At 44.7% G+C, this 18,617-nt stretch overlaps 1 protein-coding gene across 7 annotated transcripts in view; it reads left to right on the forward strand.

Annotated features, from left to right (window-relative positions):
* Window positions 1–5,990: 5,990 nt before the first annotated feature.
* washc2c (WASH complex subunit 2C) overlaps window positions 5,991–18,617 on the forward strand; it is a 69,630-nt gene continuing 57,003 nt past the window's right edge. For 3 of the 7 annotated variants that reach the window (XM_063070738.1, XM_063070741.1, XM_063070740.1), the window contains exons 1-3: window positions 6,550–7,002; window positions 11,735–11,872; window positions 13,764–13,928. In XM_063070738.1, the coding sequence (XP_062926808.1) occupies window positions 6,742–7,002; window positions 11,735–11,872; window positions 13,764–13,928 (564 nt within the window). In that variant the 5' untranslated portion in view covers window positions 6,550–6,741. The other 4 variants (XM_063070745.1, XM_063070739.1, XM_063070746.1 and 1 more) reach the window with 4 other exon arrangements.

Here is an 18,617-nt window from a genome sequence, read left to right on the forward strand (position 1 = left end):
CCTGGTTTCCTTGGCTGCATCAGTCTAGGGAAGACACTCTCAAATCCTGCCAAACTCATGACATTGAGATGGCTCGTCCCACCCCAAACCCCGGTTTGTGTGGATGCTGTTTAATTTGCAACCCTGTTACAAATTAGTGCCAGGAAATAACAGACAGTACACTGCATACGATTAAAGGAATTGTATTTATTAAGCTTAACTAAACTAAAGGGTTATAAAGAATAACAAATGAAAAGGGCCCATTCTAATTAAACAGTCAAATGTGCACAAGTTGGAGCTGAACTCGAACTTCTCTGCCACCCTCGGTCCGCATGAAAGCACACACCACCTTCCGAACGTCGTTAGCAATCCATCTCCAACAAACGGGTTTCCCGCTGGATTGTATGCTACGACCAGTTCTCCCCAGCATCTTCACTCTTCACCTCTCGCTGAACACAAGCCCAAGACCGACCTTTTTGTCCCTCACCAAGAAAACCTCCTGCTAATTGGATGGCCCACATTCCACATCATCCCTTATCTTCAACAATAACCCAAACAGGCTGAAAACAGAACAGACTGCTCTTACAGAGCTGCTAAATAAAATACCTACAGCATAACAGTAAAGACATGAACCAGGCATTATATATTCTCATTGTAATTTATAGACATTTTTATGTATTACATCTTACTGCTGCCATAAAAGAATAAACTTCACGACATATGTCAGAGATACTAAATCTGATTCTGATTTACCAAGGGTAGCCTCTAAGCTGCACCTTGTGCAGTGCTATGGGACCATTCATGTCCATCTGAAAAGGTACATAAAGCTACTGGTTGATATATCATCCAAAAGGGAATGGGATTGCTTTGTGTGTTGTATATATGCATACACAGTCCAATTACTGTATAAAAATGAAATGATATGGGAAGTCGAGGATTTCACGTTATGGAAAAAGGGAGACATCCTGCGAGTTGAATATGGCCATGACTTTTGCTTTGGAGCATTTGGACATGGAGGAATTCCACATGCGTTCACTGTCCAATGGCAAGAGCCGCTCACTTGGCTGAAACCTCCACAAACTTCAGTTGTGCCCCTCATGTGGTTGCAGGTTTTCCCTACTCTCAAATGGATACTCCTTGAGCAGAACCATACGGCTGGTGAGAATCAGGTACCCAACAGGTAGGCCCCCTTTCAGTCACTACCACTGGGCCACACTCCCATTCCATCCATGCTGTTGACCTTTGCATTCTCCAGATGTCAAGGCTGCCTACGTGCCCAATAATCTACACCTATTTTGCCCACCAATTCTCAATCACGAACACTTGAATTCTACATTGACTATTGTCTCAACTACCTCATCTCAACTTTTCAAACACTGCATGAACCCCTTAACTAAATAGCTGAATCGTTGGTTGTTCTGCGATCATTAACAATACAATTGCTCTCTACACTGAGCTTTAGATTCAATAGATGTTGTTGAAGTATCATCTATCTCTGGACCTAATAACACTGTCAGCACAGCTACCACCAACAATATGTTGCCTTCTCTTGACCCTTCTACTATGCTTTCTATGTTGCCAACATCATGCTTTAGGACTGATTGGTGAATGTTGAAGTTGTGCATAATTATTTGATTTGCACCCTCCTTCCATCTCCCAATATCCCAATTCTGCATCTCTCACTTTCTGGGTGGTGTCAGTGCACAGCTTCTGTCGTACTGCGTCCATTGTCTCTCCTCTACTTTCCCCTCCAAAGTGAGTGGAAAAGTCTCAACTTTATTCTGTCTGTTAATCATTAACATTTCATCAAATCCATATACCATTAAGGAGTGAGATGTGGTTCAATAGCTGTTAGGAATACTGAACACTGATCTTTCATGGTCATGTTCAACCCGTCCTTTATTACTGAGTTGACTTTCCACCTCCTCAGTGGAAGCTGAGCAGACAGGAGAAGAGCATTTTATTCAATCACCCTTTGTAACTTGTGACAAAGGTCTTAATTCCTCAATCATGCAGAACATAGCATTTCACCAGAATGACTTCAAGGCTATTCACGTTGCTGTCAGTTTATACCAATAGGTGCTTTTATACAGCAGTCAGTAAAAACCCTTTTAGAATGTCAGCCACTTTCCGATCTGAAGAGGTACTTTGTAAGCTTTCGGTTGACAATGCTGGCACAGTTCTCTACGTTGTTGTCAGTTCTGATGACCCATGACAGAGTTTGTGACTGGAACCACCCAGCAAGTCAGAGATATGGAAATTGTGTATTGGGAGGTTACAGATCCACTAGACTAACCCTTTCGATTATTGTACAACTGTAGACCCTTAGCACGGTTGGAAGATATGTCAGTGCACCAAAGTCTTTAAGTACTTAAAATAAATTATGCCTTATGATTATAGTTTTACATTTACTAACAATGCTAGGTGCCTGATGGTGCCACAGTGAATATAAGAATAAGATTTCATTTGCACTTTGAGTGTGGAAAACAGAAGTCTGAAATTAATCACTTAAGTTTAAACAAGGACAGTCACAGGAATATGGAGACACTGGAGAGGGAAAATAGACCAGAAGGAAAGACAATCGATAAACAGTGAGAGACATTTATGTAATTTTTTCACAACTTTCAACAACAATATGGAGTAATGGACACTCTGTAAGAAGGATCAATACACATTCCTTAATGCAATGTGGTTTGCTGGACTATCAGGGACAATTGGTTTAGGTTCTAATGTCTAGGATTGAGTGGGCAGACCATAAACAGGCAAGAGAAAGGGCAGAGACTGCCAGGTGGGAAATCCCAGTGCATCTGGAAGATCAGAGAGCCCAGAGATGGTTGAGGGAGAGGCCATTACACGATGAAAGAATCAAAAACAGAATCAGGTTTATTGTATGTTATGCAGTTTGTTTTGTGGCAGCAGTACAGTGCAAGACATAAGGTTACTATAAGTTACAAAAAAGCATAAGTAGTGCAAAAGGCATGGGTTAATGGACTGTAGAAAAATCTGATAGTAGAGGGGAAGAAATGGTTCCTAAAATGTTGAGAGTGGGTTTTCAGGCTCCTGATGCTCCTTCCCGATGATAGTGACAAGAAGAGGATGTGTCCTCTGTGATGGATGCCACCTGATCGAAGCACAAGCTCTTGATGATATCTGTGATGGTGGGGAGGACTATGCCTGTGATGGGACTGACTGGGTCTACAACCTCTGCAGCCTCTTGCAATCCTGTACGTTGGAGGCTCCATACCAAGCTGCAAAGCAGCCAGTCAGAATGTTTCCCACTGTACGTTTGTAGAAATTTGTAAGTCTTTGGTGGCATACCAAATCTACTGAAACTCATAATGAAGTAGAGCTACTGGCATGCCTATTTTGTATTTGCATCAATGTGTTGGGTCCAAGGTAGATTCTATGAGATTATGACACCTTGTAATTTGAAGCTGCAGACCTCCCTATGAGGACTGGTGTGTATTCGTCCAAACTCCCCTTCCTGAAGTCTATAATCAATTCCTTGGTCTTTAGACCATAACCATAAGACCATAGCCATAAGACCATAAGGTATAGGAGCAGAATTAGTCCATTTGGTTCATCATGGCTGAACCAACTTTCCTCTCAGCCCCAATCTCCCATGCCCTAACCAATCAAGAATCTATCAATCTCTGTCTTAAATATACATAAAGATTTGGCCTCCACAGATGCCTGCGGCAAAGAAATCCACAGATTCACCACTCCCTGACCAAAGAAATTCCTCATCTCCACTGTAAAAGGATGCCCCTCTATTCTGAAGCTGTGTCCTCTGGTCTTAGACTTTCCCAGCAGAGGAAGCACCTTTTCCACATCCACTCTATCAAGGCCTTTCACTATCCAATAAGCTTCAAAGAGGTCGCCCCTCATTCATATGAATTCCAGTGAATACAGGCCCAGAGACAGCAAATGCTCTTCATGTGACAAGCCATTGTCGCGGAATAATTTTTGTGAACCTCCTTTGAACCCTCTCCAGTTTCGGCACATCCCTTCTAAGATAAGGGGCGCAAAACTGCTCACAATACTCCAAGTGAGGCCTCACCAGTGCTTTATAACATCTCAACATTACATCCTTGCTAAAGGATGCTCCGATATGTGCAGGCACATGATATACTTGTCTTCATTTTCCAGTGCATAGACTCCGATAAGATTTTATAAAATTTCACTTTGGTAACAGCTGGAATACTGTATCAGTTCTGGGAGGCACGTGAGAGAACAGTGAATATTCAGAAAGTTGTTGCCAAGGATGGAACATTTTACATGTACTGTACAGCAGGACTACATAGGCTTGATTTGTTTTCTTTGGAGCTGAGGAATCAGAATCAGGTTTTCTATCATGGACATACAGTGCCTATTGTTTTAATTTGGCTTTTTTAATCAACAGAAAGTGTCAAAAAAGTCAAGTGAAATCCACTGTGATTCAATGTTGTAAAACAATAAAACGTGAAAACTTCCAAGTGGGGTGAATACCTTTTATAGGCACTGTATGTTATGAAATTATGAAATTCTAGGACGAGGGAGATGTCTTCATTTTTTAAAGAAAGGGGCTTCCCTTCCTCCACTATCAACTCTGCTCTTAAACACATCTCCTCCATTTCACGTACATCTGCTCTCACTCCATCCTCCCACCACCCCACTAGGAATAGGGTTCCCCTGGTCCTCACCTACCACCCCACCAGCCTCCGGGTCCAACATATTATTTTCCGTAACTTCCGCCACCTCCAACGGGATCCCACCACTAAGCACATCTTTCCCTCCCCCCCCCCTCTGCATTCCGCAGGGATCGCTCCCTACACAACTCCCTTGTCCATTCGTCCCCCCCATCCCTCCCCACTGATCTCCCTCCTGGCACTTATCCGTGTAAGCGGAACAAGTGCTACACATGCCCTTACACTTCCTCCCTTACCACCATTCAGGGCCCCAAACAGTCCTTCCAGGTGAGGCATCACTTCACCTGTGAGTCGACTGGGGTGATATACTGCGTCCGGTGCTCCCGATGTGGCCTTTTATATATTGGTGAGACCCGACGCAGACTGGGAGACCGCTTTGCTGAACATCTACGCTCTGTCCGCCAGAGAAAGCAGGATCTCCCAGTGGCCACACATTTTAATTCCACATCCCATTCCCATTCTGACATGTCTATCCACGGCCTCCTCTACTGTAAAGATGAAGCCACACTCAGGTTGGAGGAACAACACCTTATATTCCGTCTGGGTAGCCTCCAACCTGATGGCATGAACATTGACTTCTCTAACTTCCGCTAGGCCCCACCTCCCCCTCGTACCCCAGCTGTTACTCCTTTTTATGCACACATTCTTTCTCTCACTCTCCTTTTTCTCCCTCTGTCCCTCTGAATATACCTCTTGCCCATCCTCTGGGTCACCCCCGCCCGTCTTTCTCCCTAGGCCTCCTGTCCCATGATCCTCTCGTATCCCCTTTTGCCTATCACCTGTCCAGCTCTCGGCTCTATCCCTCCCCCTCCTGTCTTCTCCTATCATTTTGCATCTCCCCCTCCCCCTCCAGCTTTCAAATCCCTTACTCACTCTTCCTTCAGTTAGTCCTGACGAAGGGTCTCGGCCTGAAACGTCGACTGCGCCTCTTCCTATAGATGCTGCTTGGCCTGCTGCGTTCACCAGCAACTTTGATGTATGTTGCTTGAATTTCCAGCATCTGCAGAATTCCTGTTGTTTATGTTATGAAATTTGTTGTTTTTGCGGCAGCATTACAAATTTATTTATTTTTGTAATCTATCGTAATTGTTATTCTTACACTGTACTGCTGCCACAAAAACAACACATTTCATGACATTTGTCAATGATAATAAACCTGATTCTAATTCTGCATTGCAGTGGGAGGTGCTGAGCCCTAGTCCAAGGAATTTGCTTCAAACTATAGCGTTGAAGATGGATCTATAGTCAATAAATAGGAATCAGTCATAGGTACAGTATCTTTATTATCCAGATTCTTATATTTATGAATCCATATTCATTATTCATCCACCATAACAACTGTGTTTTAAATCTCCATTCCAGAGGGTAACAGAAGAAGAAGCACATTTTGCAAGGTTTGACAAGATTACAGACACTGTATTAAATCAGACATGCGTCAGAAAATCAACCAATCAAGCAACAGCAGTGGAAAGAGGAACCAATCAATGTTCCGGATCAATGACGCGCCTTTGGAATTGAACCAAGAACTTTGACAAGTTCGTCTTTCCAAACAATGCTCAACAGGCCAGGCTATAGCCGCGGAAAGAGAATCTAAATATATATTTTATAAAGATGCCAATCCGCACAATGAGCTAATGTAGAAAGTTTACTATTGCCATCGTTCAGTGACAAGCCCGATCATGCAAACTTTCGACCCGAAATATCGACAATTCCTTTGCTCCGCAGATGCTTCTCGACCCCTTGAGTTCCTCCAGCAAGTTGCTTGCTACTGCAGATGACGAGTGAATTCTATTGCCATCGGCGTGACTGGTGCAACCCTTGGAATGTGCAAATACCCAGCAACTTCTGGCATTAACACGAACTCTTTACAGAGGTTAGTGATGACCTGGAATGAGCAGCCAGAAGGAATGATCGAGGCAGGCACAATTGCAACTTTTCAGAGATTTTTGGATAGGTACATAGAAGGGAGGGCTTGGAGAGTTGTGGGCCGAATGCGGGCTACTGGAACTAGCAAGGAGGGCGGTGTAGTCGGCACGGTCCAGTTGGGCCGAATGGCCTGTTTCTGTGCTGTATTATGTTGCTGGAAATAAAAGCTGCCGGAATTATCGCACCAGACTGTAGAGGTCCTGGACTACAACAGCAGCAGCACCCCGGAAGTCAGACCGGGCGCTGTGTAAATACACTGAGCAGGGCGCCCGCTGCTGCGCAGATAGAAACAAACACTCACCATTTCCGCGGAGGGGCGGGGCCAGAGGAAGACACGCCCCCAAGTAGAGATCACGTGACGGTCACGTGCTCGATCAGATGCGGCGGCGTTGAGGAGCGGAGCCTGAGGGTAAGTTTTGCCCGCGGCGGGGTTTGCTTGGGTGCTGTCGTCGTAGTAGTAGTGTAATGGCCTGATACCAGGTTGGTTGCTCCAAGCCGGCTGCGTCCTGACCGCAGGCTTCGGTCTGGGAGACCCGCTTCCTGGGTTGCTGATCGGGGCAGGTGTGCGGACAATTCAGCGGGGCCTTGAAGGTGCAGGGGGCGGGACCCCTGGCATAGGGAGCTGGATTCGGCCGAAGTGCGGGAGGGTCAGAGGGGGTGAGCCCGGGTGTAGAAGGGCAGGACTTGGGCAGCCGGAATGTTGTAGCGGCTGGGTCCGGCTGAACTATGCAGAGGGGTCAGAGGAGATGAACTCGGGTGTAAAGGGGGCGGAGGAAGCCTGGGTGTAGAAGAGCGGTACTGGGAGGGAAGCCGCGATGTTCGAAGCGCCCGGGTCGGGTGGGCGGCCGCGAGAACCTGGGTGTGGGACGGGCGGGTATACTGTGTGAGGAACCCGGATGTCCTGTATATTGGGTTTGAGGGTGTACAGCCTCTGTGTATTGTGCCAAGTTTGGGGAGCGATGCTGTGTGGGAGGGAGTCTTGGTTGGGATTTGGTTGCAAGGCAAGGTCCATTTGCCTGGATTTTAGGGGCGAGGGCCAACTGGGTGTCCTGGGGTTTTAAGAGGGTGGGTTTCTCCTGGTAAGTTGGTACTGGATCTTTGTTCTTCCTGTCATCGGTGTGCTTGTATGGCATTGTATAACGGCACCGGTATTCCATCTTAACCTAGTTGTGTCGAATTCAGAGGGGCTCAACAATATTGTCACAAAAAAACGAGTTGGTGGAGATTATCCTTGGGTTTACTGGACTACTTATTGGATTTGAATGTAATATGAAGAAATTTCTCAATGGAGATGAGGTTTGAGTGCGCATGGATCAGGAAGTCACTGTTCTGCCAAAGTTGATCCTTGTTTATGTAATTATAGCATTATACTGGAATTTTCTGGAAGCTATATTGGAATGGATCTACTATTCCTACTGATTTCCTTAAGAGCTGGTGAAACAGAGTGAGCTGCTCGATGAAATATTGTTCCCCTATATTTTGGATTCATTGTATTTTAAGATGAGCCATGTTAACTCCCGACAGGATCAACTGTAAAGTAAGCCCTGGCTTCTCAGTTTGTTTCACTACTGCAACAAGTACAGTTGATGAGGCAAAGGAAAAGTAATGTCCAGCACTGCGACTCGCTGGCGACTTGTGTTTTCTCAAAGCTGACTTGTTGCACAAAATGGGGAAGTGTTTTATTTCCTCATTGCTGGTAAGTCACAACTTGAAATGTGATGTGAAGTTCAAAGTTTAAAAGTATAATTTGTTAAAATACATACATGTCATCATATACTACCCTGAAATTAGTTTGCTTGTGGGCATTCACAATAGATGCAGAATAGAATCAATGAAAAACTACACATAAAAAGGACAAAGCACCAACGTGCAAAGGACACCAAATTGCACAAATATAAAAAGAAAACAATAAGAAAAATAATATTATGCAGAGTCTTTGAAAGCGTGTCCATAGGTTGTGGAATCAGTTTACAGTTGGGGTGAGTGAAGTCCATTCTGGTTCAAGAGCCTGATGGTTGAGGGGTAGTAAATGTTCCTGAACCGGGTGGTGTGGGTCCTGAGGTTCTTGTACTTCTTTCCTGATCGCAGCCGCGAGAAGAGTGCATGGCTTGGTTGGTGAGAGTCCATGATGATGGATGCTGCTTTCCTGCAGTAGTGCTCCTTGTAGATGTACTCAGTGGTGGGAAGGGCTTTTTCTGTGACAGACTGGGCTACTTTTTATAGGCTTTTCATTCACGTGCTTGGTGTTTCCATGCCAGGCTGTGATGCATTCGGTCAGTATACCCTCCATTGTGAAGGTTGTGAAAGTTTTAGATGGCATGTCGATTCTGCACAATTTTTTAAGAAAGAGTCACTGTTATGCCACCTTTGCAATGCTACTTGCATGCCGGTGCAGGACAGATCCTCTGAAATGGTAACACCAAGGAGTTTAAAGTTTCTGACCTCTCCACCCTCAGAACTGGCTCAGAGATCTCCAGTTTCCTCTTCCTGTAGTCAGTACTTTAGTTTTGCATTGTCATTTCAGTGAAGGATTTTACGCCACTCTCAAGATTCTGTGCTACTTCTATTCCGTGCCTCATATAGCCACTGCTTCTACCTAACCCGTTATTTTGTAGAAGTGTGTTTATTCTGGAGGGGAAAATACCATCTGCTAGTCATAGATTGGACGATGGACAGTGGCAAAGGTCATGGTACCAGTCCATATGGATGCAGAAGATCAACAAAAATATGTAAATTAGGACTGGGAGGGTTTCATTCAGACTAGTGAGAGCTTTAACAAACCAAATATTTGAAGTTCATTATTTCTTGGAAGAATTAAAATGATTTCTAACATTTTATCCTTAGTTTTATTTTCTTTTATCCAGCTGTGGCCCTAACTCCTCTCATCTTGTAGCCTTTGTAAACTTCACTCTTTCTGGGTGTATCTAGATTTTCCTCGTCTCACAACTGGCCATTCTGATCCAAAACTGATACACTCTATTTTAAAACTGCCTTGATAAATTTTTGGATCCTCTGTTCCCATACAGTGTGGACCTAAATCAATGGTTGTAGTTAAATAAAATGATAGGTTGTTTTTCCATATTGGAAACACTGCAATTTATTTCTCAGAGCCCAGTGTGCACGGTCGGTCAATCCTTTTGCATATGAAAATGAGTGGGCCCTCTGGCTGATCGATCCCACTCTCTGCTATTCACTAAGATCATGTCTGCTTCTCCATCTCAGTGCAATTTTCCATTTCTAACCACATTGACCTTAATTTTTAAAGATCTAGCTCCCTCTTTTGAATGCAGCAACTGAGCTTCCGTGTCTCTAGGATGAAAGGTGGGGGGGATGGAATTTCAAAATATCTCTTTCTTGTCAGTGAAAAAGTCTCCTTGCTTCAGTCCGAAGTTATTATCCCTTGTTCTGAAGCTGTGCCCTTGGTCTCAGAGGAATCAAGCTCCCTGTAATCAGCCTGTTGAGCACTCAAACAATATGGTAAGTTTTGATGAAATCTCTCATTCTATTGAACTTTAGAGAAGGTAGATCCAGTGTAATCACTCACTTTGTTTGACAAACCATCCATCCCTGACACCAGTTTGGTGAACCCCTCTTATACTCCCTATATGATAAGTGAATCCATTTATTTAGAAATGGAGATCAAATCTTCACCATTGTTTCAGTTGCAATCCCAGCCAGACACTATGCAATTGCAATAAGGCTTCCTTACTCATGCATTCAAGTTCGCCTGCAGTCAGAAATTAATTATATTGCAGGCTGAACCTCAGGCATCTTGGAGAGTTTCTAAGTTAATATTTTATGCATTTACAAAACTATTTTGATTTTAATGAATTTGACAGGTACCACTTTTTGCTTTTGCTGCATGGAAATCCGTAGGCCTTACTCACTCATGCATGCAAATATGTGTTCCAGAACTAGAACCAGAATGGATAACTTCACTCACACCAACTGTAAACTGATTTCACAACCTGTGGACACACTTCCAAAGACTCTGCTTAATATTATTTATTTTTCTTATTGTTTTCTTTTTATATTTGTGCAATTTGGTGTTCTTTGCACATTGGTGTTTTGTCCTTTCTGTATGTAGTTTTTCATTGATCCTATTGTGCATTTATTGTGAATGCCCACAAGCAAACTAATCTCAGTAGTACATGATGACAAGTGGCACTGGAATTGATCTCTGAACACTGGAATGCCACAAGTTTTAATAGCGACGCCCCAACCACCTAATGATAATCACATATTATGTTATGACTTATTGACACCTTTAATTGTTTCACGGGACACATCAAATAAAACACACTGACTTTGTTACACTAGAATATTCTAGTACAAAATGGGGAAGTGTTTTATTTTCTCATTGCTATTAAGTCACGTCTTGAAATGTGAAGTTCAAAAGTACAGTTTATTAAAATACATACATGTCATCATATATGGTACCCTAGTGGTTGATGCGACGCTATTAAAACTTGTGGCATTCCAGTGTTCAGAGATCAATTCCAGTGCCACTTGTATGTTCTCCCTGTGAACCGTTTGGGTTTCCTCCTGCTGATCTGGTTTCTTCCCGTGCTCCAAGGAAGTACCAGTTAGTAGGTTCATTGTCATTGTCCTGTGATTCTTCTTCAGCCCATTGCTCCTGCTGGGGCGGAGGCCGCAACAGCGGCTGGCCAGAGTCCCCTGTCCTGGGCTGATAGGTTGATCGGCGCTGTGGCTTCCTCTTTCACCACACGACTGCTTGTGTCGTCGAGGCAAAGATCCTTTCTCTCTCAGGGATGGGGTCTTTGGAGTTCTCGTAGCTCTTGGTTTGCATGTGATGGGGTTGCCAGTCCTGTGCTCAAATCTCCTCCTCCTCGCAGTTGGACTTGGGACTGTCATGGTGGAGTTGTCTTGTGGCAACACTTTCAATCCTCACTAATTGGATTTGATGCAAACAACGCATTTCACTGCATGTTTCGATTTACATGGAACAAATAAAGTTCTTTTTATATGATTAAGGCAGGTCAGGGAGTCTGTCTAATTTATGAGACAAATGGCTGCATTGTGAGTTCAGCAGAATCTAATCGCCATGTTGTCACATGTTGTTTTGCTGTCTCCTCCATTCCTGTGTATGCAATGTTAATTGGTTTGCATTTTTATCATAGATGAATGGGGCCTCAGTAACTGTGAATGGCGCTCCTGGAGAGAATAGCTGTGAGACAGAGCCTATCTGGGAGCGGCCTTGGACTTTGGAAGAGATCCATAAAGCCAGTGGGAACTGGTCACTTGGCGCAGATGCTGGGGTAGGTACAGGCGTCACCCATCTGCATTAATCTCACCTTCCACCTCTTGACCCATAATCTTCAATGTACTTATCGAGATGCTTCTGCTAATGAATGCATAGTGATTATTATTGCTTATGTGTAATTCATGCTAATAAGCTGCAGATGTGACATCCAGTCACGGCATTGCATCTGGAGAATTTGCATCTGAAACAAAATTTGGCAGTATAGAGTCGTACAGCAGAGAAACAGGCTCTTCAGCGCACTACGTTTCGCCCCACCATCAAGTACTATCTACACCAGGGGTCTCCAACCTTTTTTGCACTGCGGACCGGCCGACCGGGGGAGGGGAGGGGGGGGTTTAGTTGTCAACGGACAAGAGTAGCAGTCAAATACGTTGTGTTTACCAAGAGAAAGACTACAATGACCATGAAGCCTTGCTTGGGCACCAGTGCGCATGTTTGACTTGCGCATGCGTGCACCTGCCGATTATTTTTCTACAAATCGATTTTGGCGATTCTGTTCGGGGGGGGGAGGGATTAATCACGACCCGAATGTCGGTGATAAGTGGCTAATACACTCAATTTCGTTTCTAAAAGGGTTTATCTAACGAATTTAATATTAAACACACACCACATATTTTCCTCGCATGAATACAGCGATAAGTCAATTATCAGGGGAGGACAGGGGAGCTTGAAGTAAGTGTTGAACGAACTTCCAGTAGAAGTGTCAGAAACAGGTTTGATATTATCATTTAAAGAAAAATTGGATAGGTATATGGACAGGAAGGTAATGAAGGGTTATGGCCTGAGTGCATGTCGGTGGGACAAGGTGAGAGTAGCGTTCAGCACGGACAAGAAGGGCAGAGATCGCCTGTTTCTGTGCTGTAATTGTTATATGGTTATATAAGTCAATAGCATCGTAACATTTTAAGTAACGTTTGGATAGTAAACACACTGCATATTTTCCTCGTATGAACATATAAAATCATTGCAATGCACCAATATCGCTGAATCAGTGGGAGCCCTGGGCTTGTTTCCCTGCAATAAGACGGTCCTATCGAGGGGTGATGGGAGACAGTGATACTTGAAAGGGGTTCCTTATGTCCAGTCTAATCCGCAATTTAGTTTTTGTTATATTCATCGCAGAGATATGTGGGAATGGAAGCAACGTTTTCAGTGCTTTCGTGGGTATCTCAGGATATTCAGCCTTGACTTTGATCCAGAATGCCAGCAGAGATGTTATGTCAAACATACTTCTCAGCCCGCCTTCATTTGCAAGCTGGAGGAGTTGATCTCCTTCCCGCGCTGACATGGATGATGCGCGGGTAATGACCTCGCATGCGTAATGACCCTACAGTGGCCGTGACAAGGAATGATGAAAGGTACAGCTGACTCATATCGCCAAATCATATCGTTTCCTCGCGGCCCAGTAGCGCATGCTCTGCGGCCCGGTGGTTGGGGACCGCTGATCAATACTCATCTCACTTACCAGCACTTGATCCGCAGTCTTTATTCCTTGGCAACTCACATGCATCTCTATGTTGTCAGACTTTCTGCTGCTGTCACCCTTGCAGGTAATGTATTCTAAACTCCTGACCCACTGAGTTCCTCCAGCATTTTATGCCTGTTGCTGAAGATTTCCAGATTCTGTAGAATTTCTTGTGTGCATTCTCCATCAGCAGATTCATAGTAAGCACTCCTGAGGTTGGCTGTTGCTGGAAGCCATTCACCAGACAGGCGGTAAGGAGTTGACATTTGTGCATTCACCTTTAGACAAGAAAAATAGTGGATGGTAGAGGCTATTTCACTCTTCAGTGGAGAATTGACAAACCTTCTCAGAGGTGTAATGAGCAGAAATTTGTCTCTCTCTTGCATGGTTTGGATTTAAATTGTCTTTTTTTTGCCATCAGCTTCTTCTATTTCTGCAAGATTTCTCACAGCGGATGCTGTCTCGCACACATGAGATCGAGAAGCAGCTTGACGACTTGATCCAGCACACAAAGGCTACAGACTCCCGTCTCCATAATGTCTTCAACGATTTTTTGATGCTGTCCAATATCCAATTCATTGAAAATGTAGGTGATAATGTTAACTGCTGAATTCTTAGCTTGGATTTTTTGAATCTTCTAGCCTTGTATATATTCTCTGTTGTTTAGACGTCCCTGCCATGGGAAAAAGATTCTTGCTGATTACCTTGTCTGTTCCCCTCATAATTTTGTTAACCCTTTGCCTCAGAGCGAGTGGCTGATCAATACAAGTATGCATGTACATCGCAAACAACAAGAATTCTGCAGATGCTGGAAATTCAAGCAACACACATCAAAGTTGCTGGTGAACGCAGCAGGCCAGGCAGCATCTCGAGGAAAAGGTGCAGTCGACGTTTGAGGCCGAGACCCTTCGTCAGGAAGGGTCTCGGCCTCAAACGTCGACTGCACCTTTTCCTCGAGATGCTGCCTGGCCTGCTGCGTTCACCAGCAACTTTGATGTGTGGTGCATGTACATCTTTCGCTTCTCAGTGTCATTATTGAACCTATTCAGAATCAAGAGCCTGGTACCTGTAAAGTGCAGATCCTCAGCTGTAAGATGTAAGGTCAGAATAATTTTCAGTCCTGATATTGGTTAAGATTAACATAAACAATAAATCTGGTGGCGTCGTCATGTTAGTTTGGGTTTGGGAGAGTTCCTGACGTTCCAGGTTATGCAACTAGCTGGCATTGGGTGAAATTACTTCTTGTTTACACTCATGGTGATGAATGTTAATATGAAGGAAGGCTGGAAGCAGGATACAGCACATTCTATTCTGCCCATTCATTGTACTTCTCAGCTCACAGATAGGCAGCCCGTGTGTTACTGCAGATCGGCTAACCAAAGTTCACCCTTTCAGAATTCAAAGTTCAGAGTAAATTTTATTATCAAAGTACATATATGTCACTTATATGTATGTACATATGCGCGATACATTTTCCTGAGGGCCTACTCAGCAAATCTATAGAACAGTAACTGTAACAGGATCAATGAAAGATCAACCAGAGTGCGGAAGACAACAATTCTCAAATACTGTCTATGAAATTTAGGCAGGAGGAAAATGTAAATAAATGCAATTTTGTTTTTCAGCTTGTGGGGACATGTTTACTGGTGACACAGCTTTGCGGTATGGAAAATAACGATATAGACACTTGTAGGACCACAGTCCCTGAATGGGGGAGGGGGGTCCCTTGTGTCATAACCATCTTTTCAAGTCCAACACGGAGTTTGTGTACATACTTTGAATATGACAGAAAGCCTTCAGGTCTGGAGATAGATAATTACGGAGGTGAGGACAGAGTGAATTGAGGGTAAAGCTGAGGGGGTGCAAAGAATCCTATAAGAGGAAGCTGGAGTCCAGGCTCCAGCAGAACAGTGTAAGCGACATGTGGTCGGGCATGAAACAAATCACTGGTTTCAAGGTTAAGGAACAGAAAATCAAGGGCTGCCTGGATAGGGCCAACGAATTGAACTTGTTTTTCAACAGGCTCCGCATGGAACCTCCTGCTGTCCCCTCCCTCACTTGCCTAATCCACACACTCTCCCTGCCCCTGAAGCCTTCTCTCTCCCCTGTGGTGAGTGCTTGTGTTCTAAGCTCCCCAACTTTGGAGTATCCTGCCTCCATGGGGATGGCCACCCTCCCCTGCTTGACTGTTGCGGCAGGTCAGGTTAAGAGACAGCTGGAGAGACTACATCAAGGCCAGGCTGCTGGGCTGGATGGTATCAGCACCAGGGTTTGAGGGCCTGTGCGAGCCAGCTGTCTGATATTTTGCAGCATCTTTGAGTCTGAGTCAGGAAAAGATACCAGTGCTATGGAAGACTTCCTGCTTGGTTCCCGTATCCAAGAAGGCGACTCCATCTGAGCTTAACGATTGCAAACAAGTTGCCCTCACGTCTTGTAATGAAGGTGTTGGAGAACCTGGTCCTGACTTCTCTTGGACCGCAGGTGGGATCGTCTCTGGACCTTCTACAGTTTGCCTACCAACTTCATGTGGAAGCGGATGACGCCATCATCTACCTATTGCAGAGAGCTCACTCCCAGCTGGATGATGTTGGTAGCATTGTGAGAATCACATTTTTTAAATTTCTCCAATGCCTTCAAAACAATCCAGCCACTTCTGAGCAAGAAACTGCAAAGGGTGGGCGTAGACGAATCTGCTATCTCCTGGATTACTGACTACCTGACAGATAGACCTCAGTTTGTATGGGTGGGTAGTTCTCTGTCTGAGATGGTGGTGAGTGGTATTGGATGCCACAGGGGACTGTCCTGTCTCTGTTTCTGTTCACACTGTACACCTTAGACTTTCATACAAATCTGAGTCTTGTCACTTGCGGAAGTTCTCTGATGACTCTGCGGGGGGTGTATCAGAGAACGGCAGGAGTCTGAGTACAGAAGACAAGTTTGTGGAGTGGTGCAGGAGGAATCACCCACTCCTGAATGTGGCCAAAACCAGGGAGATGGTGATTAATTTTTGAAGGAAGAGGACTGTGACGAGTCCTGTATACATTCTGGGAGAAGTTGTTGTGGCAGTGGAGAAGTATAAATACTTGACAACAGACTTGAGTGGAAAACCAACACCCAAGGCTGCTTCCGAGACGGGGATGACCAACTCTTATTTTCTAAGGAACCTGAGATACTTCAATGTGTGCAGCAGGATTTCGGAGATCTTGTACCAGTCTGTTGTAGTGAGTGCAGTCGTCTTTGTGGTTTTTATGTTAGGAGAGCAGCATTGGTGCTGGTGATGGAAAAAGACTAAATAAATACCAGAAAGGCTGGGTCCCTCCTTGGCTATAACCCAGACTCTTTTGAGTTGGTGGTGGGGAGGAGGTCACAAACTGTTACTCATTTTGGACACTCTGGCACATCCTGTCCATGACCTACTGAATAAGCAGCAGACATAAAAGTTGCTGGTGAACGCAGCAGGCCAGGCAGCATCTCTAGGAAGAGGTGCAGTCGACGTTTCAGGCCGAGACCCTTCGTCAGGGCTAACTGAAGGAAGAGTGAGTAAGGGATTTGAAAGTTGGAGGGGGAGGGGGAGGGGGAGATCCAAAATGATAGGAGAAGACAGGAGGGAGAGGGATGGAGCCAAGAGCTGGACAGGTGATAGGCAAAAGGGCTACGAGAGATCATGGGACAGGAGGTCCGGGAAGAAAGACGGCGGGGGGGGGGGACCCAGAGGATGGGCAAGGGGTATATTCAGAGGGACAGAGGGAGAAAAAGGAGAGTGAGAGAAAGAATGTGTGTATAAAAATAAGTAACAGATGGGGTACGAGGGGGAGGTGGGGCATTAGCGGAAGTTAGAGAAGTCGATGTTCATGCCATCAGACGGAATATAAGGTGTTGTTCCTCCAACCTGAGTGTGGCTTCATCTTTACAGTAGAGTAGTACAGCCTCCTCTACTGTAAAGGTGAAGCCACGCTCAGGTTGGAGGAACAACACCTTATATTCCGTCTGGGTAGCCTCCAACCCGATGGCATGAACATCGACTTCTCTAACTTCCGCTAATGCCCCACCTCCCCCTCGTACCCCATCTGTTACTTATTTTTATACACACATTCTTTCTCTCACTCTCCTTTTTCTCCCTCTGTCCCTCTGAATATACCCCTTGCCCATCCTCTGGGTCCCCCTCCCTGGTCTTTCTTCCCGGACCTCCTGTCCCATGATCCAATCGTATCCCTTTTGCCTATCACCTGTCCAGCTCTTGGCTCCATCCCTCCCCCTCCTGTCTTCTCCTATCATTTTAAATCTCCCCCTCCCCCTCCAACTTTCAAATCCCTTACTCACTCTTCCTTCAGTTAGTCCTGACGAAGGGACTCGGCCTGAAATGTTGACTGCACCTCTTCCTAGAGATGCTGCCTGGCCTGCTGCGTTCACCAGCAACTTTTATGTGTGTTGCTTGAATTTCCAGCATCTGCAGAATTCCTGTTGTTTGCGTTTTTGAATAAGCAGCGGAGTAGCTTTTCAAACAGGCTCATTCAGCTCTGCTTTCACAAGGATCATTACAGAAAATCTTTCCTACCAAGTACAATTAGCATAAACAACAGTTCATCTCTGTGCGACAGGAGAACACACATAGTCTGTTTTATCATTTCTTACATTATTCTTGCACATTGGTAAATTATTGTGTAAATTATTCTGTACTTTATTAAGTGTGCATACTGCTAAGTGTGTTTTTAAATGTTGGTGCTGTTACAAGAATTTCCCACTCGGCATCAATAAAGTATCATTATTAATTATGACGCAGGATGGATTTGAGCCAGTGGATTCATACTGGCTTCTGACACAGCCTCCCCATTCCTTCCATTACCCATCCTTATTTCTCTGGAGCTCTACAACTGTTTCTCTTGCCTATTGTCATCATTTAAATTCTTTTGTCAGCGTCCTGCACGAAGGGGTAACTTAAAGCACCACCTTAACTTGCCAGCATGTCATGGGGATGTTGGTGGAAACCAGTCCACTCAGTGAAAACCCTAATAATCACAAGGAGAATATGTAAACTTCGAGCTGATAGCACTGGAAATCAGTAAGGAAAATAGTTTCCTGGAGCTGGCAGGGAACTTGTCAACTTGTCTGTCAGCATCCTGTCTTCACTGGCTTCTGAGTTTGCAAGTTGTGGGTAGTGTTTTTAACATGGTGTATCTTGGCACACTAAACTTGGGTGCTTCCCAGATTGCAGTCTGTACTTAAGCATGTTCTGATTTCCTTTGTACAGGTGGTACCCAGGTTAAGTAAGGTTCTG

Source organism: Mobula hypostoma, chromosome 18, assembly GCF_963921235.1.
Source record: "Mobula hypostoma chromosome 18, sMobHyp1.1, whole genome shotgun sequence".
NCBI classification, from domain to species: Eukaryota; Metazoa; Chordata; class Chondrichthyes; order Myliobatiformes; family Myliobatidae; genus Mobula; species Mobula hypostoma.